The sequence below is a fragment of the Bos taurus genome, chromosome 5 (genome assembly GCF_002263795.3).
Source record: "Bos taurus isolate L1 Dominette 01449 registration number 42190680 breed Hereford chromosome 5, ARS-UCD2.0, whole genome shotgun sequence".
In the NCBI taxonomy this organism is placed as follows: domain Eukaryota; kingdom Metazoa; phylum Chordata; class Mammalia; order Artiodactyla; family Bovidae; genus Bos; species Bos taurus.
This window is the reverse complement of record NC_037332.1, coordinates 25,685,053-25,709,239: the sequence shown is the minus strand read 5'-3', so window position 1 is coordinate 25,709,239 and position 24,187 is coordinate 25,685,053. Positions and strand designations below refer to the sequence as shown.

The 24,187-nt window shown below is 56.1% G+C and overlaps 1 protein-coding gene across 5 annotated transcripts; it reads right to left on the bottom strand.

Annotated features, from left to right (window-relative positions):
- Positions 1-1,280: 1,280 nt before the first annotated feature.
- On the bottom strand, positions 1,281-22,238 carry ZNF385A (zinc finger protein 385A). Of its 5 annotated transcripts, none has more exons than XM_005206116.5 (8): positions 16,879-22,238; positions 15,649-15,785; positions 7,952-8,062; positions 5,723-5,885; positions 3,596-3,838; positions 3,065-3,234; positions 2,792-2,887; positions 1,281-2,635 (listed from the first exon to the last, which is right to left on the bottom strand). In XM_005206116.5, exons 2-8 carry the CDS (start codon positions 15,733-15,735, stop codon positions 2,405-2,407), a joined length of 1,101 nt encoding a protein of 366 aa, XP_005206173.1. In that variant the 5' UTR covers positions 15,736-15,785; positions 16,879-22,238; the 3' UTR covers positions 1,281-2,404. The 5 variants fall into 5 exon arrangements, with proteins under 5 accessions (XP_005206173.1, XP_005206172.1, XP_015326415.1 ...); XM_005206115.5 differs by lacking the exon at positions 16,879-22,238 and adding an exon at positions 16,188-16,492; XM_015470929.3 differs by lacking the exon at positions 16,879-22,238 and adding an exon at positions 15,901-15,978.
- Between the last annotated feature and the right edge of the window lie 1,949 nt (positions 22,239-24,187).

Below are 24,187 nucleotides of genomic sequence, written 5' to 3'. Positions count from 1 at the left end.
CCACTTCAGTGTTCTTGCCTGGAGAATCCCAGGGATGGGGGAGCCTGGTGGGCTGCCGTCTATGGGGTCGCACAGAGTCGGACACCACTGAAGCGACTTAGCAGCAGCAGCAGGCTCTTTTTTGAGCTAGATCAACCTGAAAACAAAACAAATACACACACACACACACACACACACAAAACCCCTCAAACTCCTTGTTGGATTCTATTTCTGAACCTATAGCAAACTCCCACCCCCCACTTGGTAACTAACTCAGGAGGCCCGCTTTCCCTCATCTTCCTCTTTAACAGTCCTCATCCCACTTTCCCTCCCCCTTTCTTCCGCAAGACTGGGAAGTGGGTAGAGAGGTGGAAGTGAGCAAAGAAGATGCAACTCAGGATGAGCCCACGTAGAGGCTGGATTCCGGTCTGGCCTTTTTTGTTGACCTTCTTGCTGCCCTGCAGGGCTAGAGGGAGATGGGTCACAGAAGCACTGGCTGCTCTTGGGAGTGTGTGGTTGAGCCGAATTCTGAAGATGGAGAGACCCCTCCCCCCAGCATCATGTGAGAGGCAGTTAGTGAAGTGCGCCTTCCTGTCCTACAGACCGCTTAGGGAACCAGATGAGAAGGCATTCTAGTATCATTGTAAACAGCACGGTCCCAGCTCTTTAGTCGTTGATCCATGAAATCAAACGAACTTTTAAGAGACCCAAACTTGCTCATTTTGCGGATGGGGAAGTTGAGGACTAACCGCAAGGTCACTATTTTATGGAGCCGAGTAGAGCCTAGAGCTCAGATTCCCAGGTCCCTCCTCCCATCTCCCCGTGCTTTGAGTGTCCCTGGCGTGGGTTTCCCACTAGAGACACAAAAGTCTGGATCTTTTCTTTGTCTGAGACCAGGTCTGACACCTGTCTCCCTAGGACCTCGAGACGCTGACACTGCACTGGAGCGTCTTAGCCCCGCGGTTTTCTTTTCCATGTCGTTGTCGCCGCCTGGTGGAGTTGCGACGAATTCTCAACAGCCGTGGCTGCAATCCGAGACCTGGACTCGAAATGATTCCCCAGGGCCAAGTTGACACTTGAGCTGGGCCGGAGTGGGGCTGAGCGGGATGGGTATTGCTCGCTTTGCGCAAGCCTCGAATCTTGCCTCCTCCCAGCTGGGTTTTCCCGTCCCCCTCCTCCTCCTGGCTCTCTTTCCTGTGTGCCGTTCCCCGCCCCCCACCCCCCATCTTACACACACACACCCCTTCTGATGGAATTGCTCCCCAAAACAGCGGGCAAAGATTGAGAGTCTGAGTCTGGGGGACGGAGGGCAACGAATCCAGATTTTATTGTCAGGGACTGGGAAAAGGGGAAGACGTGGGTGGGGGGCCGGGGTTGCTACATCGTCAAGCAGAAAGAGTTGATGTGGAGGGAAAGGCCAGTGGGGCCCGTCCCTCTCCCGGGTCGGTGCTGGGAGGGCTGACGATACGGAGAGCACAGGGGGTGGAGGGAGGGAAGGTCACGACCCCGCCCGAATTGTGCAGTGGAGGTGTCTGGGGGGAGGGGACAGCCGTGAGGTCTAGGAGCTGGGATGGAGGAGGCTACAGACTGCAAATCCTGCGGAAAGGGGCGGGGCGGGGGCGAGGCTTCTATTGCTTTTTGCTCACAGTTTTGCGGAAGGCGAGGCGGGGGTGGGCTTGGACTGGACACCCCTTGCCCCCCTTGGTACCCCTTGGGCGATGGGTGCTGGTGAAAAGAATGGAATCCGGACTGGGAAGGAAGAAGGTGAAGGAATGGGTCTATAGGGGCATCTACTTGGTCCCACCCAAATGCCAGAGATGCCCCTAAGTGCTGCCCGTGGGCCCGGCTAGACCTGGGCTGGGGCATGATGCGGGGCGGGCACAGTGAGGTTGCAGGCGGTAAAACCAAAGTGCTTATGAGGGACCCAGGATCCCGCCTGCTCCCCTCCCCCTGCGGAGGACAGGGGTGTTCACGGAAGCGCTTCAGTTTGGGGTAGGGGGCGCCGGAGTCCCAGAGTCCGCTTATTGCCAAGAAAATCCATTTCTGCCCCCTGGACCCCGACCATGGCTTGTGAACCCCGTTTTGTGCTAGGTTGGGGGGGAAGGGCTGGATGGACATGGCTTTTGGGAGGGGGGGTGTCTCCAAGGGGGCTCGGGGGTGAGACGGCCCCCCCTTTTCTAGGGGAGAGGGAAGGGCAGGGGGCGGGGTTCCCTGAGATCTGGGGTGTTCCCCCCCTTCTGAAGCCCCCCTCCCCCGCTACCCCTCCCCTTTCCTGGAACCCCGTACCTCGGGGTGGGGGGGAGGGAGAGAGATCATTCAAGGAGTGCCGGGAGGAGGGGCGGGCTGGGCGCCCGGAGGCCTGGGTCCCGGCTGGAGGTGGGGGGGGGGTGTTGAATGGGAGGGGGTTCAGGGTTCAGGTTTCAGGTCAGTAGGGGGAGAAGAGAATGGGTCCGTGCGCAGTTCGGATGGGCCCGGGAGCAGGGTGGAGCAGGGGATGGGTGATCGGCGGTCCCTGGAGAAGAGGTGCGGCTGGAGCCGGGCGCAGAGACAGCGGGGAGCCTGCTGCCGCTGCCATCACTGCAGCCACCGCCAGGGGGCTGGGGAGCAGGCCGCCGGCCAGGGACTTGGGCAGTTCCTTGGAGAAAGTCAGCGTGCCCTGCAGGGGGAAGAGGGCGGGGAGGGGAGAGGGAATAGTCATTCTGTGGCCTGGCCAACTCCACCTCTCCCAGGGCGGCCGGCATTCCGTCTCCTCCCCGCCCCCCCGCTCGGGTCCCCCCTGCTTTGGCTAAATTTTCCATCGTCCAGGCCTCACCGCTAGTTCTCCAGCGCCCCTAGGCTTCTTGTGACGGCTCAGTAGTGGGTTGGGCTTCCCGGCCACGCCGTCTCGGTGCCGCCGGCTGGAAATGTGCTGTAAGGACCAGTGGGTACGGGACCGTGAGCCACGGGGAAACAGGGAGCTCACACCTCAGCACCTGGGCCTGCCCCTTCTGTGGCACTAAAGGGGGACCCTGAGGAAATGTCTTCCCCCAAGCTCCCCCTTAGCAGGTGTACTCCCGAGAATTCTCGGGAAGGGCCTCAGACCCACCTGTTTCAGTTGGACCTCCGAGTTGACCTTGACATTGCAGATCTCACAGTGGAAGGTTCGGTCCTGGGCAGGGGCCTCTGGTTCCCCAGGAGTGGGAGGCCCCAGCCGAGGATAAGCTTTGATGGGGCCCAGTCCACTTCGGGCCTCCAGAATTGTCTTGTGCTTAGTACCTGGAGCCCACAGAGGGCAGGGGGTTAGGGATGGAGAAAAATTCTCCAGGCCTACTAGGCCTCAAATACCCACATTTCCAATTACAATATTGAGGGGCTGCATCAAGTGTGGGGATTTGCCAAGCCCCTTGCAGCCCTTTCAAAGGTGGGTCAGGGGAGGGTCATAATTACAAGAAATAAGGTAGGGAGGGGGTGGAGAGGAAACTGAGGAGGCAAGGGGCTAAGGAATGAGGGAGATGCTTAGGGAGGGAGACAGGCTGGTCTTAGAGGGTCAGGCATGGGGGAAACCGCAGAACTGGGAGGTAGGGGGCAGTAGCGGGGTGAGGACAGGGCCTTGCAGGGATGGGAGGGGAGTCCGTACCTTTGTTATGTGCCTCGAGCTGGGACAGGGAGTTCACTGCCACCTTGCACAGAGCACAGTAGAGCAGTCGCTTGGCCTTTTCCTCCTCTTCCTTGCTACCCCCAGGCAGGGAAGCTGGGGCTGGAGTCCCCCCTTCACCCTTGGTTGCACCCTGACCAGTCTCCGGAACGCTGGGAGGGGATGGGGAGCCAGGCTGTTTCTTTGGGGATCCTGGAGCTGGACCCACTCCATTCTCCATGGAAACTGTCATTGGGGGAGAAACATAGGGATCATCCCAGATAGCTTTCGGAGAAGATTCTTTATGTGGAGGAGACCTACCCCCATTTCCTGGAGGGCAGGGGCCCAGGAGTCCCCACCCTGTGACAACATGCATGCACTCATGTCCTGGACCAGAGCCACATGTGGTTCAGAGCCACGTGTGGTCCAGCTGCCGCAGGCTGGGTGTGAGACTCCGGCGCCTGGCTCGCTCTTTGTAAGCTGGGAGGCTGACGGGTCCAGACCCACCAGCCTCCCGTTCAGCCAGGGTGAAGCTGGCAGCCAGTCTAGCCAGGGGGAGAGGGGCATGGAGCAAAGAATCTCCCCTCCAAGGCCTGCCAGCCAGCCTGGGCTTTCCGCCCGGCCAGCCCCCTCTCAGAGGCCTGCCCAGTCCCTGGGGAGGCATGCCAAAGAACTCTAGGAAGGGGCCGAAGCGAGGTGAGGAGAGCCTGGGAGAGACACACACAGACATGGCGAAAGGGAAACAGAAACAGCAGAACCGGAGAGGGAAGAAACAGGGATGTGGGCTGCTCTATAATTCATGGCTCGATTAAAGATGCACAGGCCCCAGTCCTCAGCGCTGGGTTCTGGCCTCTGCACAGGGGAAACTCAAGCGCTCCCATTCTTGCTCCAGTGGCTGATCCAGTTTCCGGGTCAGGGAGAGGCCGGGGGTGGGAGTAGGGGTGGGGATGGGGGGCTGGTGGGAGGGGACCCCCCTAAGCCATGCAGATGTCCATTTGTTGGTCCATCCTGGGATCTTTCTTGTTTTTTTTTCCCCTCTCTTCCTCATTTCTGCCATCCTTTATGTCCGTCCCAATCCAGACAGCACACTCATATCTCAATCTGGACAGGCCTCCTGGCTTTCAAAAGCAGGACAGGTTTCCTTATCTCTTTAGAGAGGTACCCCAGGAACTCAGTGAGGTAGTATACATTAAGCATTGAGAATGGTGCTAGACAGGCAGTGTTAGCTACATCACCACCATCGTCAGCCCCTTTGACAGAGACATTACCAAATAAACACAAGATGTTCAGGCTAAGAAGCAGCTAGAACACAAGTAGAACTCAGCTCACCTGCTTGCCCTATCCGTGCATCCCTGAGGACGGTGTGAGTGTGTGTGTGTGTGTGTGTATGGTGAGAGTGGGGACCTGTTTCCTGGTTCTCATTCTTAGGGTGGGGCAGGAAGGACAGGCAAGGACAAGAACACGGGTTTGCTGAGTCTCCCCGAAGTTGACCCTGACTGACATCTGATGTGGTAATCCTGGGGATGGGGGTGGCTCAGATCTTCCTGTCTTGATATTCCTTCTTTCTGGTTTCTTGGCTGGGAATATGGTTGAGGATGGCCATCAGCCATGAGGGAAAAAGAATCTCACAGATCTTCAAGTCTCAGGCCCTCATGTCCCCAGAAAGAAAATTCTGGCCTAGAGAGGTCAAAAGATCTACCCAAGATTACCCAGGGAGTTGCCTGGGTTTCCTGGGCTCAGTCCTCCCTGGTGGAGCAGGGAGCCTCCGTGGGCAGGCCCTCAGATATCTTGATTCTTTCCCCTGTTCCTCTGCCCCATGAAGGGGCCTTTCCCTGCATCTGATGGTTCTCTTTTTCTTGAGGAAGTCTGCCAGGTGGCCTCACCCTAGCCCCTCTCTGAGTCACTGGGCAGTGGGGAGGACAGAGAGTGGGGACTCTGCTGAGGAGCTGGGGCGGGAGTCGGGGTGACAGGATGGAAATTTTGCATCACTGTGTTTGGCTGCAGGACTCACCTTGGGTGGGGGTGGGGTGGGGGCTGAGGAAGAGAGATGAAAGCAAAGGAGAGTTCTGGGAGTGGGGACAGAATGGAGGAGACAAGATCCGTTGAAGGGTGTAGGGGTGTTGGACTTACCTGGACGGGGGGCTACACCATCTCCATTTGGGGGGGTGCTGCCTGGGGGAGCTGGGTCTCCTGGTTCCCGGACGCTGGGCTCCCTGCCTCGGGTCTTGGCAGCCTCGATGCCTTTGACTCTTCGGGCATGGCGATTACCCTTGTAGTGTGCCTCAGCCTGGCTCTTTAGAGATGGAGGAAGAGAAGGCAATCTGAGATCACCTTTCATCTGAATGTTCTTCCCACGGATGTATCAGATCCTGGGGTGGTCTCAGCGGGCTACAGTAAAAGCTCTCCCCACACCAGGGATATGTAAAGCCCCACACTGAGGAGCCCTGATTATTCCTGGGCTCAGTTGTGGGGAACCTCAGTCCCCATCTAGCCCGGGCTCTACCCCACCACCTCACCCAGCTCCTGGCTGCTGACTCCGGCTTCCCACCTTGTCCAGGGCTGAGGGAAAGGGAACTCACGTCTATGCATGCTAAGTCGCTTTAGTCGTGTCCGACTCTTTGTGACCCCGTAGACTGTAGCCAGCCAGGGTCCTTTGTCCGTGGGATTCTCCAGGCAAGAATACTGGAGTGTTTGTCATGCCCTTTTCCAGGCGATCTTCCCAACCCAGGGAAGAGACATAACCCGAGTCTCTTATGTCTCCTGCATTGGCAGGTGGGTTCTTTACCACTAGCACCACCTGGGAAGCCCACTCGCTCCAACAGGGGAAATGGGAGGGGCCGAGCAATCCAGCCAGTCTGCATCTCCTCTCTGTGCCTGTGTCCCCTGGCCCCAGCATCCAGCTTTGCTGCTTCCATGCTCAAGCTGGGAGTCCCAGGAGCACTGAAGTCTGGGCTCTACCCTGAATACTCCCCCCGGTCTCATTTTCCCTGAGGCCTCTGTGGACACCCTGGAGGACCCTGGCCCCAAGCCCAGCTCTGGAGACAGAGACAGCAACAGAGACAGCTGTCAAAACAGAGCTGCTTGGTTGGGGGTGGGGGTGGGGGGAGTGAGAGGGCAGAGAGAGGGGAGGGCTGCCCACCATTGGGCCCTGGCCCCTCCAGTCTCACAGTGAGTGGAGCCAGGGTTGAGAGAGGGGGTTCTTGGGGTCAAGGTCAAGGTGAAGTCTAAATCTGAGTTGGTCCTGGCTCCACCCCAACCCTGCGTGCCTCCTCTGCTAAGAATACACAATCCTGGAACCACAAAAACATCCAGACAGGGTAAAGCAGAAATAAAAGGTGTGGATAGGCAGGAAAAGACTGACAGCCCAGGGTGGGGCAGTGGTGTGCAGAGTCTGGCAGCATGGTGTGTGCGTGTGTGTGGGTGTGTGTGTGTGTACTGGGGAGAGAAATAGAACATGCTTTCTTTTCCCCTACTCAGCAGAATGAGGCTGTGCTGTTTTTCTCCAAAAGCTCTCAGAACCTGCACCCCACAGAGTCCCCTACAGACCCATAGAAAAGGGAGCCTCAGAGGGGGATAATCTGGGAGGCCAGATACATCAGTTCTGACACCTAGGTTTGGATGGCTTCTCCCATGGGAAAGACTTTCCCACAGGAGAGCAGTAGGGGCCAGGCCTTGGGTGTGATTTGGAGAGAGGAGGAAACCAGGAGGTTAGAGGGAAGTGGGGGGTGCTGGGAGGAGTTCAGCAGAGGCCAAGGAGGGCACTGGGCTTCCCTGGTGGCTCAGTGGTAAAGAACCTGCCTGCCAGCACAGGAGCCTCAGGTTTGATCCCTGGGTCGGGAAGATCCCCTGGAGGAGGAAATGGCAACCCACTCCAGTATTCTTGCCTGGAAAATTCCAGGCAAGAGGAGCCTGGTAGGCTTCAGTCCTTGGGGTTGCAGAGTCGGACACGACTGAGGTACTGAACAACAACAAGGAAGGAACACAGACTCTGCAGGGGGGCCGGTGACACAAATTAGCCCCACACCCGAGACCAGCGGGCCAGAGGCCACGCTCCCACCCGGACACAGACGGCCACCTGCGTTCTAAGAAGTTCTGAGGCAGGAATGCCTCAGTCCCTGAGTTACAGGGTGAGGGAAAAGTATCTGGAAACATTAGGAGTTGAATTGAGTCCCCCAAGAAAGATCTCTGGTCCCTCCGGAGGGCTTCCATCATTCCCGCCCCTCCTGCAGTATCCTTTGAGACCCCCTTAATCCCCACCCCTCACCCAGAGCTCCCAGCCCTGACCCTCCCACAAGATGCCACACAGCCCCTGTTCCACCTGCCCCACCCACTGGATGCATGAGTGGCTGGGTATCTTACCTGAGAGTTGAAGCGGATCTGACAGACATTGCAGGAGATGATGGGCCGCTTGGTCTTGAGCAAGGGTCCCCCAAAAGTGTGGGAGAGTACAGCCTTCTGCACAGGGTCCATCTGTGGAGGCAGGCTGGGGTAAGCCAGGGACCCAGCACAAGCAGTGGCAGCAGCTGGGCTGAAACAAAGTGCCCAGAGCTTCCTCCCCACTCCTCAGTGGGCCAGAAGGCCCCGAGCTTCGGTTCCCTGATTCTCTCCCAGCCCAATCTTCATAGCACTGGAAGGGCCCTGAAAAAGCCACTGGCTCAACGCTCCCATTTGACAGAAAGTAGAAGTGGCTTGCCCAAGGTCACAGCATGCTTCAGTAGCAGAGTTGGAATTTGAACCTGGACTCCTGCATCCATCTGTTATACCATGAAGATCGAATCCTGTCACCATGACCTTTTTCCTGAGCTAATCCACCAGAGGCCCACTTAGGAAGTCCCCAAAGCATCCCAGATCCTAGGGCCTTCAGCTAAAGCCTTTTCCGGCCTTTCAACCAAGCCAAGCCAAGGAGACAGATGTTCCTAGCTTCCCATCTCTGAGCCCCAGGTTGCCCTAACATGCTCACTCCCTGGACCTCTTAAGAGTAGCAGTTTCTAGAGGGAGTAAAAGAACTCAGGTGAGAGTAGGTGGATCCAGTGAATAACGGGGAATAAGGGGAAGCTAAGAAGCCGGGCTGGCCTGAGGAAGCCCAGGCATCTTCTGAACTCCCTCTCTCTGGTCACAGGGCTTCTAGGGCAGGGCTGTGGGGCTGGGCGGGATTAGGAACGGCCTCTGCCCCAACCCTGGATCAGCAGATGTCTTTGCAGTGTCCTGCCAAGAGTTCACATGAGGAGGGAAGAGGATGGGAGTTTCTCTCTGAGGCTTTCTGCTATCAGGGGATGAAGCCAGGGGCCCAGAGGCATGATAACTGCCTCCCTGCTCTTCCTCCTCCCTTCTGGCCCCTCAGTGGCTGGGGAGAGGCGAGCCTGGAATGCAGCTGAGGTTGTGCAGGACTGGGTGATCTCTCATAAGCTTAGAACCAAATGAGAGCTGAAACCTTATCTCCTAGGATTAAGTGGAAAAAAATGTTGCTGGAGACTGGGGGTGTCCATAGCTCCTTAGGCGAGGCCCTCCCTGTGCCCAGGTCTTCATGATTCCCAAGGAGGCAGTGGTGAGAGACAGGAACACGGAGCAGGGTGAAGAAGGCGGTCTGGAGAGCCCACACATCCTGGCTCCTCTTTGCTCCCCTCAGTTGTCTCACTGGCTGCTTGGGGTTAATGTCAAGAAAGGGGCTTCAGCATCCCTGTGAAATAGGCCACCCCACTTGGCAGTAGCAGAGGCAGGAGCCAGGTTCAGATAACCAGGCTGACAGACAAATGTCCATTGCCTGGCTTGCCCATGGCTGGAAGCAGTCCCTCTCAGTGGCTTACTCTTCACCTCCTGGAAGCCTGGGTCCTTTTTGGGGAAAAGCCAAACAGGGGAAGACTGGGTGTGTCTGTGTGTGTCTAGGCAGGCTATGATCAATCTGTGCAGGGGTGGAGTGTGAAGGCGTGTCACGTGCTGTGTGTACATCATTTATGGATCAACATTTCTGTGTCGGGGGATCTGCTGAAGCCATGAATGGTCAGGTTGTGCAATCTTCAGCTGTGTGTTTATCGGTGTGAATGTACGATGTGTTTGGCAGAAAGATAGACAGACCAAGTTGGAGACAGGCTTTAATCACAAAGAGGAGACACATGACTGCACTCGACTCTCAGCCCCTAGCCGACAGTCCTCCCTAATCAGGGACCCCCAACCCTGCCCCAGGGATCCCCTCAGCTCCTGGACGTCCTCACATGCTGGGTGGGGAATGGAATTCAGCCCAAACAGAAACCCAATCTGGGCCAGGAAACCTAAGTCAAAGAAAACTGTAGTGAGAGAGAAGTGGGAAGGAGAGGGGGACACAGAGGCTCTGGGTTCTGTCTGTGCCCCACCCAGCACCTCAGCCTGCTCCCCAGAGTGGCTGAGGACCAGTGCCCTGAGGATGACCTGGGAGTTGACTGTCCCAACATCCATCCCCTGCCAACAGTCCCTCCCCCGCTTAGGTCCTTCCTGCAGGGCAAGAGCCTTTTCCTTTGCACACCCCACTCCTCAGGTTTAAGTCCATGAACACCAGCTAGGGGTGGGGGTAAGCAGAGAAGAGGGCAGCAACCCAGCCAGGTAGGTCCTTCCCACCCCGTCCTCCAGGAAGTGAGGAGACACCGGGCTGAAGGTGAAGGCTCCTAGGCCCAATCCCTGCGCAGGTGGAATGTGAACCACTGAAGTGCTGCTCCGGGCCAAGGTCAAGAGGCCCTGGTGACCTAGATGAGGGCTCTCTGGGGAGGGTGGAGGCCAGCGTCTCCCAGACCCCATCCCACTCCAGAGCCCCTTCCCTAGGATTTTGGCCTAGACGCTGTCTGGAAAAGTCCACAGAACAGTCCCCTCCCACCTGCCCTCCAACAGCAGACATGAAAGGGAATCGCTCCTCTAAGCTGGGGCAAAATGAATCAGGAAGGGCAAGGGGGAGGGAAGGGGGAAACCAGATCAGGAACACGAGGGGGGGGCTCTGATTATATTTCCTTCCATTGCCCTTTATCTGATGGCACCGCTGCCCCTGTTTGACCACCCCACTTCCCCATCCCCCCCAAATAAAGGCGAAAAAGGGAAGGGGGTGGAATTTCGGGGATGGAGAGACCTGAGGGGCAGGAAGAATGAAATAGGAAAGAGAGGGGGCTAGAGGATGTCCAAAGAGCAGGTGGAAGCTGGCGGAGGGATGCTAAGAAGAGGACTAAGGCTGAGATGGGGTCAGGGCTGCATTAGGGATCTGAGCAGCGGCGTGGCAATCAGGGGGTAGGTGTAGGACCTGATGGGAAGTCTTAAGATTTGGGGGACTTCGAGGATCTGAGAAACAGAGGCCAGGGTATCCAGTATGGTGGGAGCAGGCTGCGGGGCGCCAGATGGGATCCGGAGATTGGTTAGGGCCGCGCCGGTCGTGGGGGATGGGCCGGATAACCCGAGGACCAGGCGGAGAGGTAGGGAGTCGGGCAGGGGCTTGCGGGCGGGGATTGGGGCGGGGGTTGGGGGGGGGGCCGCTGCGGCAGCGGCGGGAGCCAGGGAGAGAGGAGGGGCCGGGTGGCTTACCCTGCGGGACCCCGGGGGACGCGGCTCCATGGCCCGGGTTGGTGGACCCGGGCGGGGAGGCCGAGCCGGGCCGGGCCGGGCAGGCCGGGGACGCGGCGCTCGTTGCCCGGGTGGCTCGGGGCTGTGCGGCCGGGCCGGCCGGGAGAAGGGGAGGCGGCGCCGGCCCTGCCCGGAGCCCGCCCCAGAGGCGGGGCCGTGGGAGGGCCGAACACGGGGGCGGGGATAGGGATCTCGGGAGGGATAAAGGGGCGCTAGGGCGAAAAGAGGACGGGGTGTCCATGTCCAGACACTCGTTCCAGGAAGACCTGGTCCTGGTGAGCGGCATGGGCCAGACGCCCCATTGGGCTTCCTCCACTGGGGACCTTGCTGGGGCTTATATCCCTACCAATCCCATGGCCGACCCTGTTTCTCTAGCTTGGACCTTTCTCCTTTCTGTCACCCCTTCCACCCTCGCTCTTCTAACAGCTTCTCTTTCGAGTCCCCAGACGACCCTTCTGCTCCCTCTGCACACCGCCCCGGTGCCCCTTTTACATGTCACTTCCCCTGCTAAGGATGGGAGACGGAGCCCAGGTACCCAGGTGCCAGGCACTGCTCTCCTAGTGACTCCTCTGGATGGTGGAGCTGGGGTCGCCCAGGGCAGAAGCGACCTCAGGCTGGGGACATCATCCCTAACCTCTTCCCACCTGCTCCGCTCGCCCGCCACCTGCTGGAGAACCAGCGTCCCGAAGAGCTTATGCTTCGTGCACTTGCTGCCCTCTGGCGGTCCAGTGGGGACAGCACTGCGGGACGAGGGCCAGGAGGGCAGAGCAGCCCACTCCCCCAAACATTTCCTCATCCTTTTCTGGATAAATCCTAGGAGATTCCGGCTCTCTCATCTCTGGATCTCTTCCCCTCCGTTCCACCTAAGGCCGAGAGATGAGCGAAGCAGGGGCTAGGATGCGGAGAGAGAGAGGCTGTCTTTGGGAGACAGTGAGGGATATTCAAGGGCAGAGGGATGAGTAATGCAGGGAGGGGTCTAAAGAGTAAGAACTACCAGAGTAGGAGAGATCTGGAAGTATTAGAGCAGCGAAGGAGAGACTCTGCCATGAATAATAATATCACCACCTCCATCTAATGTTGATTGAGCCCTTGGAATGTGCCAGCCTGTGGACTGAGCTCTTTGCATGGATTATCTAATTTAATCTTCACAACCACTATTGGAAGTAAGTACTATTATTATCTTCATTTTATAGATGAGGGAACTGAGGTTTAGAGAGGCTAAATAATTTGCCCAAGGTCATAAGCTAGTAAGTGGCTGAACTGGGATTTGAATTTAAACCTGGGCAGCCTGACTCCAAAGCCCTGTACTTAACTGCTGCACACCACTGCCAAGGCCTGTCTGCAGCTTTTCTGCAGTCCTTGTTCCCCTGCAGAATTTGACACTATTGATGCAGCCTGCCACACACTCTCACTTGGCTTCTCCAACTCAACAAAAACCCAATTCTGTCCCCACCCCCTCCTGTGGCTCCTCCATTTCCTTTGCTGGAGCCTCCTCCTGTTATGACTGCCTAGTTCTGCATATTCCCCAAGGCTTGGGCCTTGGCCAAACTACCTTTCTCTCTCTGATCATCTATAAAATAAAAACAATAGAAATAACATAATAATCATAGCAGCTTACCTTGAAAACTTACTTTATGCTAGGCATTATGATTATGTAATACAATTCTCACAATAACTTTTGAGTTGGTACTATTGCTGTCTTATTTTACAGCTGGTAAAATTGAGATTCAGAGTGGTTAAGTAATTGGCCTAAGTCACACAGCCAGTACTTTCAGAACATCAGTTCAAAGCCTGCCAGTCTGATGCCAGAGTTGGTGTTGCTCAAAATCTGGTCACATTCTCTCCAAGCTTATCCACGGTCCTGGCTTTACATGGCTCGTCTCCACCAGAGGCCGTGGAACCATGAACCCAGGGAGTCAGAAACCTGGGATTATCCAAGTGAATAGACGAAGTAGCTTTGTGACCTTGAGTAAGTCACTCAAACTCTCTGGGTCTGTGTTTCCTCGCCTATAAAATGGGGACAAAGGGGACTTCCCTGGCTGTCCAAAGGTGAAGACTCTATGCACCCAGTGCAGGGGACATGGGTTTGATCCCTGGTTGGGGAACTAAGATCCTACATGCTGCATGATGTGGCAAAAAATAAAAAATAAATGGGGACAATGATGGGAGACCTGAGGTTAAGTGTCAATCAGGTATGCAAATTGGGGGGAAAGTATTCTCAGCACCTTTTGCTCCAGTCACATCCAATCAATTGCAGTTTCTCAAATGCTCTTTTGTAGTCCTTGTTTCAGTCTGGAATATTCTCTGAGGTCCCTTTCTAAATCCTACTAATAATTCTTCAAAGCCCAAATCATAGCGTCACCCGCTCCAGCTTCAATCCCTTTTTCCTCCACTGTTTTTTTTTTTTTTCCCTGCTCAGCTCCAGTTGGTCCCTCACTACATCCAGCCAGTCTTTTCTGATACTCTTTTGGGCTGCCCTACAAGCTGCATGCCTCCAGCACAGCTCTTCTCACACTATAGGGTAAATGCTAACTTGTTATCTTTCCTACTACACTGTGAGCTCTCCAAGCAGACTGAGTCCTGTGTCCCTGACACCCGGTGTAGTGCCTGGCACATAGTAGGTGCTCAAAAATTTTTTTCATTCAGTTGAATTTTTGTGACTGTCTTTTTTGCCATATTTCTAACCCTTCCTCTGTTTTGCACTGTAGATCATTTCATGCACATCTATACTTCTTCCCTGAATATAAGCATCTTTAGGACTGGAGCATGTTATATTTACCCTCACATCTCCATCATATCTAGGACAGCACCCTGCTTATAGTCAGTATTCAGTTTTCTTGTCTGTAAAACATGGATAAAATGGCAGCTAACCCATAGGGTTGCTATAAAGATTGAGATATGAAAAATGCTTTGTAAACTTCAAAGTGCAATGCAAATGTTGGTTTGGATTCTCTGAGAAGAGGTTGGAAGGAACAGCAGGTATAAAGAGAACTCTTTTGGAGTTAGATGCTCTGGGTTCAAATCATACCTTAGGCACGTACTGTGTCAACTTAGATACATTCCTTCAGGGCCTTAGTTTCTGTCTTCCTATATATCTAACTGGAATAATAGTGTCTACTTTGTTGGGTAGTGATGAAGATTAAATGAGATCACATATAAAGAAACATCTACTGGTTAGGACTCGCTTTTTCACTGCTGAGGGCCCAGGTTCAATTCCTGGTTAGGGAACTAAGATTCCATAAGTCACCCAGTGTGGCCAAAACAACAATGACGGCCATGACAGAACCATTTACTGCAGTGCCTGATGCATAGTTGATGCTCAATATGCTTATAACTGGATATGGTTTGATGGTGGGTTATCTGAGTTGAGTAAAGCTGAACTTTCCCCAAACCTTTAGCTCCAGCCAACTCTCCAGGCCCCAAGTTCCAACTGTCTGTTGGACATTTTTGGCTCAGTGTCCCACCGGTCCACCAACTCACCATGTCTTCAAGTGAGTTCAGCAGCCTCACCCCAGGCCAGCCTCCTCCTCCGATCCCCTGCCCCTGGCAAGGTAACTTCTTTGTCTCAGTCACTGAGGCCTGAAACCGGCAGTCATCCTTGACTCATCCTCTCTCTTCTCCCCAGATTCCCAAACCCTGGTTGGTCACCGTAGCCTGTCAACATTTCCTTGGAAACACCTCACCTCTCCCCCTTCCTCTGCTCACTCTGCTGCTGTCATGGGCCCAGTCTGGCTCTCCAGGCTCCCCTGCAGGCTCTGGACAGCACCTTGTTTATAGTCAGTATTCCCGTTTTCTTATCTGTAAAACTGACGTAAAATGGCAGCTACCCCATAGGGTTGCTATAAAGACTGAGATATGCAAAATGCTTTGCAAACCTCAAAGTGCAATGCAAATGTTGGTATTGCAGGGCCAGCCTCCTGACTGGCCACCATCCTCCAGCCTTTGCTCTCTTCCCTCCTGCCCCACTCACCTGCCTCAAACACTGCTTCTCCAGCTCACTCTCTTGCTCAAGAATGGATAATGTCTCCCTATTTCATATTGTATTAAATCTAGACAACTTAGCTGGCCCTTCAAGCCCTACCGCACTAACCCTCCCCTCCCCAACAGTGGGCTCCAGAGAGATGGAGCTTACAAACAGGCTGCCTATGCCCTTGTGGAGTCTCTCTTTCCATCTCCTTGTCACTGCCCCCAATCTAGGTCTCATGACTTCTCTCGAAGCTGGACTGAATGAGATGATTCACATCAAACACCCAGCACCGTGTCTGGCCCGTAGCCGAACTTCAGCGATTATTAGCTATTATGGATATTGTTGTCAATAGTATACCAGAAAGTCAACGATGCTTGTAACTGACTAGAAGTGAGGGATGGGGCCCTGAGATAAGGAATTAGACAGAATAGGAGAAGAAGGCAGGGATGGATCCGAGGGAGAGAAGGACTCAGGTGGCGAGAGGGTGGCAAAGGCAGACAGGCAGGTCGCTACTTACAGCGCTGTAATTGCTGAAGAGGCCCAGGGTGGGTGCCGGCTCCAGTGGGAAGGGCAGGATCTGCTTGAGGTCCAGTGGGGGCTGCATGATCGGGGGCTGCCGTAGCAGAGGGAGGGGCCCTGCCCGGCTCAAGCTGCCTAAAGGGCAGAGAAAACATTATGTCGGGCAGGAAGATTGACACTTGGGAGCCCCACCCAAGACTGGCAGTCCCAATCCCCAGCTGGGGCCCCCAAACTCAGAAGTGCCACCGACCCCCATTACACACACTTCCTCCTGCTGACTGACTCCGGAGCAATGGAGCAAGGTGCCCTGTGGGCCTGGGGGAGGGTGCAGATCTGTGGTTCTTCCCTTCGGGGTGATTTTCACTTCCCCCTTCTCCAGCCTCCCTCAGCCAAGACCTTCAGGCATTTTACAAACCCAGGAAGATCACAGGCCTTATCTGCAGGCTGCCTGACAGACCAGCAGGACTGGGAGTCCCAGACCCCTGGCCACTCCCTTCTTCCGGTTTTGCTGTCCCCCAGGGAATCCCAAAGGCTTACCCCAGGGAGAGCAGTCAGGTGAGTGATTCATCCCACTGCTTAGAGGGGACTATTGAGACCTGGATTTGAAGGAGGGCTGCTGAATCTTTCAGGCTCCCCATAGAGTTATGATTTTGTCCCAACTGTAATTCTTAACGAACTGTCGACGTCTGGGGTCAGCGAGTGGCATCTGCTCTGGGAGGCGGGCTGCCTGGGACCATTCTCAGAGCCCTTTCTCCCAACTGGTCTGTCTTCCCCAGGCACCTCTGTTGGTCGCTGCCGGAATGTTCGCTCCGGCTCTGCAGGAGGAACTGTGACTGGCCTCTGGGAGGGGAATGCCTGGGTCTGACCCCAAGGGGAAATGAAAGTCCAGGCCAGCCACGCCACTACCCTCCCTGAAACCTTCTCCTCCCCCAGAGCCATGGGAGGAGCCCGGCCAGGCTCCACGGAGTGGTCCCCAAGGCCCTAAGGACCCCTCTGGGCTTCCGCTGGCCCAGCTCCCTTCTGCGATCTCACTGTCCACCGGTCAGGGAACTCTGGCTGCCCTTCACGGCTCCAGCAACCCCTGCCAGCACCAGGGGTTCCCAGGAACAAAGGCAAACCCAGGAGGCTGCAAGCTTAGCCCCGTCCTCCCTTGACCTCACTGGGGCAGAGGGTCCCCCCTCACCCAGATCCTTTTCCTGCTCCCTTCAGAGACGGCCCCCTTTCATACCTTCAGTGTCTGGTGCCCTCTGCCCCCAGGCAGTGGCCTGGCCCTGGCCCCCCAGGGGCCTGGGCCTGACAGCGTCCCCTTCCCTTGGTTCTGCCCCCTGCCCCCTCCCTTGCCAGCCCCCCCCACCCCAGTCCAGTCAGTAGAACCAGCCAATCAGAGTCCTGGAAAAGTGGGGCAGAGGGGAGGGCGGGGGAGCAGGGATTAGGGGAATCAGAGGCAAGAGGGAGGGGGTGGGGAGGGCTCAGGCACAGCTGGGGGCAGGGAGCTGGTCCAGGAAGGTTGGAGGGGTCTGCCTTTTTCACCCACTGCTATGACTGCGTGGCCAAGGGGCCTGAGGCTGAGAGGGGTCAAGGCTGCTGGGAGCTTGGGCGGCAGACATCTAAGGGCTGAAGGAGAAGGGTGGGATGCTTAGCCTTGGCCCTTGGGCAGCTGGGGGTCTGTAAGTCATGTCCATTCCCTCCTCACCTTGAGGTTGAGAGGGGATAGTGGGGCAGGAGAGAGACAGACAGACAAGCAGACAAAAGTGAGTGAGAGAGAAGGGGAAAGACTGACAGAAGCAGGAATAGGTGACTGAGAAAAGGGACATAAACGCTGAGAGAGAAGAGGATAGGGGACAATGGAGAGGTGAAGAGAGTAAAATGAGGGAGAAACAGAACACCGCAGAGAAGCTGGACACAGAGCTAGGGACAAGGGCAGAAAGACCAGAAAACAGAGAACGAGAGAGGAGAAAGAGGGATGGACAGACTGATGGGGTAGGGTGACCATCTCCCCTTCCCCTCTGTTCCCCCCGTGGCTTCTCCCTTCTGTGCCCACCCCCTCCTGCCTGGCACACAAGGCCAGGGCAGCCTTAACGAGCCCCGGGCGGCATCAGGAATGGTGAGAGAAACCTGAGCACTCCCAGAGTCCCCGGCACCCAGCACCCACCCCGAGCAGCTGGTTCGGGGCTGGCACTTGCCCCGGCCCCAGGGAGGGCAGCAGCTCAGCTCCCTGACCCTTTCCCTGGCTCAGGACTCTCCAGGTCCTCGCCCCTCAAACACCCATCTCAGAGGAGAGAGGTGAGTTCCGCAAAAGGCGACAGAAAAACAAATATATCCAGGCATTCTGAGTATTCGCACATTTCATCTCTGAGGGAACCATTCTATGCGGTAGCTAATACTAGGTTTTAACCATTTGACATATGAAGAAACTGAGGCTCGGAAGAGTTACAAAGACTTGGTTGATATTACACAGCCTGTAAGTATCAGGGCTGAGATTTCAATGAAGATCTGTCACCCTCTGTAGCAAATTCTTCCTTTGCTAATAACCCCGAAGTGCTCCAGTCTAACTCTGAATTCAGCAAAGATATGAGCAAGGCTTCCATCTTGTCCAAGGACAGGAAACGGAGAACAAGTTCCATGCACCTCCTGGGGCTGGAGGAAAAGGGGTAGCCAGCACTTGGTTCCCTCTGGCCAGCAACATGAGCCCAAGGGTGGGGGGAGGGAAGGGGAAGTGGGAGGAAGGAGCTAAGGATGCAGTGAAGTGAGGAACCCAAATGGGCAGCTAGAGATTCGTGTGTCTCTTTCCCAGAGTCCTGGGTCCACTCCACTGAGATCTGGGGTGGAAGGGCGGCAGACGGCAGCTTTTATGGACCCAGTGAGCAGAAACAGGGCCCTTGGTCTGGTAGCCCAAGCCTCAGTCCTTTCCTCTCCTTCTTGGAGAGGAATAATTAATAACTTTATTAATAACTTGCCACTTTCTGAGGGTCCGCTGTATGCCAGGCACTGTACACACACGCCTCCTTGTGGATGGCTCCGCTGCTCACTAGCTGGGTGACTAGCTTGTTTCCTGAACTCTCTCTGTCTCACTTCTCCTTTATCAAAAGAGAGCAATGGTATCTTGCGTAGTGGAGTTGTTGAAAAGATGGAACAAATCTATGTACAGTGCTGGCCTGCCACAAAGAAAGCTCAAGAAATGTTTGCTAAATAAACAAATCCTCATCTTTTAGATGACGGCCATCAGATCAGAGAGGGGGAGTTACTTGACCAAGGTCACACAGCTAGTAAGGCATTTGAATCTAGCTGGCTGGCTCCAGACAGGGCTTTCAGGCACCACACTTTACTAGGGATGGAAGAGGGAAAGGCAAGAATATAAAGAGGGCTTCGCAGGAGGAAATGAAGCAGGAAATCTGGGGCTCCTGATGGCTGGTTAGGTGAGGGCTTCAGGGGGGTTTGGAGGAAGAGGAGGTAGACAGCAAATTGGAGTGTGTATGTGTGCGCTAGTGCACAGGCCTGTGGGCGTGCACACCCTGTCAAGCAGGGCAGGGAGGAGCTGGGGCCTGGCTGGGACAGGCCACTCCAGAGGGAAACTCATTAGAGTAATTACCTCCAGCAGATAGAGCCCCACCCAACTCTGCTGGGAGAAGCCGAATGCTTTATTAAAGACTGTTCCCAACCATTTTAGGGGGGTGAGGTCTCAGTCCCTTGGATGCATGTCCATCTGTCCACTTCTGCGCCCTACCTGGCCCTAGGCACTTTGATCTTGTTCAGGTTTCCCCTCCAGCACCAAGCCACAACCAAGCCAGGTCAGACTCCTTCCATCCCACTCAGGGCTGGTCCTTTCCTTCCTCTCTTCCCCAGAAACTCTGACCAGGTGGGAGTCCCAGCCCTGGACTCTCTTAGGTGGGCCTGGGGCCTGAAGCTCCTGTGGCAAAGAATGGGAGTGTCTGCCGTGAGCTGGCTCTGGGAGTGGCGGCGTCTGCTAGGAACAGGATCCAGGAAGGGTGCTAGGGTAGGGCTGCAGGTTAGTGTTGGTCTGGAGATTAGACCGGGATGAGATTCAAATCAGAGAGAGGATTTGGGGTGAGGGTGGCAAATGTGTTAGGGCCCATGGCTGTGAAAAACAAGGGGTCAGCACTGTGTTAAAGTGGGAATTATGCTCCGGGGCCAAAGGAGAAATGAGATTGGCATCTGGACTTGAATCTCATCTCTAACCCATTTTTTTCTCTTTAGGCCTTTTGGTCTCTTCTAAACCCCAGACATTTTTAAAACTGGGGGTTTTGGGGGGAGAGCCTGGAACCCCTGGATCTTGCTTTCTTGACCAGCTCTCAGGTATCTATCTCCTGCTTCGGTTTCCCCCGTCTTGGCAGGAGGCAAGCTGAGTGCTGGGAAGGCTTTGAAGTCAGAGATGAAAGCAACAAGGGGATGATTATGAACAACTACTCAAAACATCATCCCTAATAACCCTGGGGTGGATGTGGGTGGGGGCAGGGCCTAAAGGGAGGAGGTGGCCAGGAAAGGAAGAAGGAAGACCCCTGGAAAATTTTCCCCAGCCTGACTGGAGAGGCCTCCTCCAATGCCCCCAACCCCCACAACACCACACTAAGGGCCCAGTTGCAGAGGAGCGTAAGAAAAGCTCAGAATAGGGAACCTGAGCCCAGAATCACCACCTTAAACCTGGGCCCACAGTCTAGTTCTTGAGCAAGCAGGCTGGGCCTCGCCTGCTGGGCAGGACACCCACACGCAGCTTCAGTGGACCTCAGCATTTAGAACCTGAAAACCTTAGAATGGGCCTGAGGTCCAGCTGGCAGCTTCCTCTCTCTCTCTTTCCTTGTCTAAGAGAGCTAGGTGTGTGGCCCACCAGGCTTCACACCGCTCTATGGGCTTGGCACAAGGAGGGAGTTACAGTGTCTGTCCTCAGGGAGATGTGCTGGGGGTCCAATTGGTGGCCCCGGGCATTCCTCCTGTGGTGGGGTCTTGGTCTGGTGCTAGCAGAGGTCCTCTCCAGGGCCTATTGACTAGGAGAAGCACAGCTCCAACTGGTCTGTCCCAGACAAGCGCGACGCTGCCTCTGGGGTTCGTGCCCAGGGTGGGGCCAGGGTGTGGGGGATTGCACAGGTTGGAGGAATGTGGAGTCTGTGCTCTGGGGACCTGAGTCCAAGTATGTTGGTGGGGGTCACACAAGGGTAGGGATTGTCTAGATGGGAGGGGAGTCTCTTCCCTGCTAGAGATCCTCTTGGGAAGGAAGGCAAGCAACCAGTCATTTGTGCCTCCGTTCGCTCATTCATTTAATGGATTTGATGGAGTGCCAGGTGGAGGGAGGCAGATGTGGAGTGGTGAGAGTGAGGAGATACAGGAGAGGGAGAGAAAGAGATGGAAGGAGGAGGGCAGGAGGGGAGAGAGACCCCTAGTGGGAGTCAATAGGGGTCAAGCCAAAGCAGAAAAGCAAAAGAGCCAAGGAGGCACCAGCAGAGGGCTGAGGCGGGAGCCAGGCAAGCCCTGGAGCGCCAGCATGGAGCCAGGTGTCCCGGTGGGGGCGGGGAGCCCACAGGTGCCTGACCTGGTGGGCAGTCTCCCATCACAAACAGGGCCCAGGAACCGGCCTAGCCAGGGCAGAGATCAGAGGTTAGAGGACAAAGCACAGCAGTCCACCGGTAGACTATCGTGGAGGCAGGGGCCTGGAGCCCGGATCTTGAGAGTCCTCTCCTCCCCCACTCGGGGCTCCCTTCCCATGTAGGTCATGAGGCTGGGGTGGCTGTGGTTGAAGGGATGGCGGAGCCCCGCGGGAGTCTCCCTCCCCCATCCTGATGCTCTCCGTCGCCCCTTCCTCTGAAGGTGCCCCTCGGCCCAAGGCAGGGGTGGAGGTAGGGTGGGGGAGGAAGGAAGAAGAAGGAAGCCGGGAAGGAAGGGCCCGGGCCGCCAGAGCTGGGAGAGAGAGGGGCAGGTCCCGGCGTGTTGGGGCAGGATCCTGCGGAGGCAGGATCCAAGCCGCAGGGGCCCTGGGATGGACAGTTTCCACCCGTGCTTCTCCCCAGACTCCTTATCTTCAGCCCTCAGGTTCCCACCTCCCACCACACACACCTCGAAGCTACACCCACCATCTTCTACCCCCGCCCGCCCCCCACTTCCTCCTTTCCCTCTTATCCTGGGCCCAGAAGCGGGTCGGAGTGTTTGAGCTAAGGGTGGGAGTGCGGAGGGGGGGCGGGTCAGAACCTTTCGCTCAACTCCACCAGGCCAAGGCCAGCCCCCTCCCCCAGCCGCTCGTAGACAGTCATATAATATTCATGAGGCTCATGAATACGCAATGTGCTCATTGTGGGGCTGGGGTCTCACTCGGCTCTGCCTCCCCCTGTACCATTCCCGGGATTACCGGGAGAAGAAGCGGTAGTTTGGGGAAGGAGGGGGCCCCAGATGTGGAGCCAGATGAAGGGGGAGGGGGGAACCGGTCGCTGACGGGCGGCCGCAGTCACCGCGGTGCGGGAGGTTGGGGGGTGACCTACTGAGAGGGACCCAGGAGCCTGGAGCCGCAGAGCCCACTCACCGAGGATCATGCTGGGGACCCAGGCGCCTGGGGGTTCCGCGTCGCTCTGTCCCGGGGGCCGTTCTGGCCGGGCTGGGGGTACGGGGGGTGGAGTCGGGGGAGGAGCAGAGGCCGGCCGAGGCGGAGCGGGGGCGGAGCCCGCAGCAGGTGAAGACGGGAGGAGGGGGGACCCGGGTACCCAGGGCTCCAGGAAGGGGCGTCCCGGCGGCTCCTCGCCCTCTCCCGCGTTCTCTTCTACTTGCCGCCCCTGAGTCTCCTGGATTTACGGTGACACTGCAGCCAGGGCTTGGGGAACAAGACATCTAGAGGACGGTGTGTGCTGACACAGGAAGCTGGAAACTAAGATGCCTGGGATCCCGGGAAGGGCTGAGTCTGAGGGCGGGAAGTCTGGCCATGGGTTGATATGCGGTGGGGGTGGGGTGCCTAAATACTGTGGGGAGGGATGGGGCCAGGGTGGATGGGACACCTGAGTCCTCTCCAGAGTGATGGACTGGGCAGAAGTGGAGGGTGGGGGCAGAGAATGTTTGTTTCTCTGGCTCTGCAGCAGGACGCCTGGGGGCTGGGTCTCAGAAGTGGAATATGGGGTTGAAGACGGATCCTGGTTGATCTCTGGCTGGGATCTGAATGCCTAGGTCCTAGAGAAGGTCTGAGGGAAGAGACTGCAATCAATGAACCCAAAGAGGTGGAAATAGATGCTTGCACCTGAAATCATTAGGGCAACCAGAGTTGACAGGAGATCCAGAACTGAGGCTCAACCTTGTAGATATGGCCTGGATTGGTGTGGGGATGGGAGCGTCTATCCAGGGCATTCCCCACTACGGTGAGCCTGGGCTAGAGAGGCCTGGTGGGGGGTCTTTGATAAGGTGGAGGAGAGGATGGAGGATAGAACAGACTGTATGTGCTGGGGAGAATGGGGTGGCAGGGCAGAGGACAGGACACTGGATGTATTCTAAGCACCAACAGGATGTATTCTAAGGCAGGCAACTGGGACCGCAGCACGAGCCTGGAGTCTGGGAGTCTGCGAGGTGTCTGGAGAAGATGCAGCTGCTGCAGCCTGGACCTGTCTGTACCTGCCCCAGGAGGGAGGGCAGGAGGATTTCCCAGAATGCCAAGCAGCCAGCTTCAGGCCAGCCCCAGCCAGAGGGAAAGTAGGTGTGACTAGGAGCTAGAACACTTGGGATTTAAGGAGAGTGGAGGCAGGGAGGCATAAGTCGGGAGGAAGGTGGGGGGACTGGCGTCTTGGAATAGTCTAGAAAAGAGGAAGGGGACTGGAGCGTGGCATTCCTGGGTTCTGCAGGAAATTTAGGACTATATGGCTAATTAAGGTACAGGAAGTTTAAGTTCCTGTTTCTGGGCCTCAGCAGTTTCTTGTCCTCACCCCACTGATCTGGTTTGAAAAAAATATCTGTTTCTGTACCTGCCGAGATGCTCCAGCTTAAAGGCAAGTTAATTCTCAGGGTCCTAATGCCTTGGTCTTGTTCTGATCCAGAGGCCCAGAGATCTAGGCAGACTGTGGCTTTGTGCCTAAATCTGACCTTGGGGGAGAAGGTAGGGTCTCCTTGCCCATCAGAGTTTGTCCTTGTGGTCCAGATCCGACTTACCACCATGCTGTTCTAGCCTTGTATCACCAAGCTTGCTCTTCCCAGTTCTTGTTATCCACCCCCCACCACACACATATACTCCCTCCTTGCCTCTTGTTATTCTTTCTCCTCCTGGGCGGACTCCCGAGAACAAACCAGAGTCAGCATCAGACATAGTTGATTAGTGATAAAGACCCCTTTGCCCTCAGCTTTGTCCACCCTCCCACTCTATCCCCCAGGACCCTGAATTAGAGGGGTCTCAGAAGAGGGGTTGCTTAGCTCGCCAAGGGGAGGCAGCTGGCTGGAGGGCGGGGTGACCTTGCAGGCAGCTGGAGGGGGCAGTGTGAGGGGTGAATTCATTATTGATGAGCCCTGCACCCCGGGCTACTAATGAGCCCAGGCCGGCTGCTCTAATTGATGTCAAGAAACTTGAG

Coding starts and splice junctions, on each gene's coding strand:
- ZNF385A (XM_005206115.5), bottom strand. CDS start 16,218: ATGAATCACTCACCTGACTGCTCTCCCTGGG. Junction 15,786..16,187: donor ACCTGACTGCTCTCCCTGGG/GTAAGCCTTTGG, acceptor TCTGCCCTTTAG/GCAGCTTGAGCCGGGCAGGG. Junction 2,888..3,064: donor CGGAGGTCCAACTGAAACAG/GTGGGTCTGAGG, acceptor TGGTCCTTACAG/CACATTTCCAGCCGGCGGCA.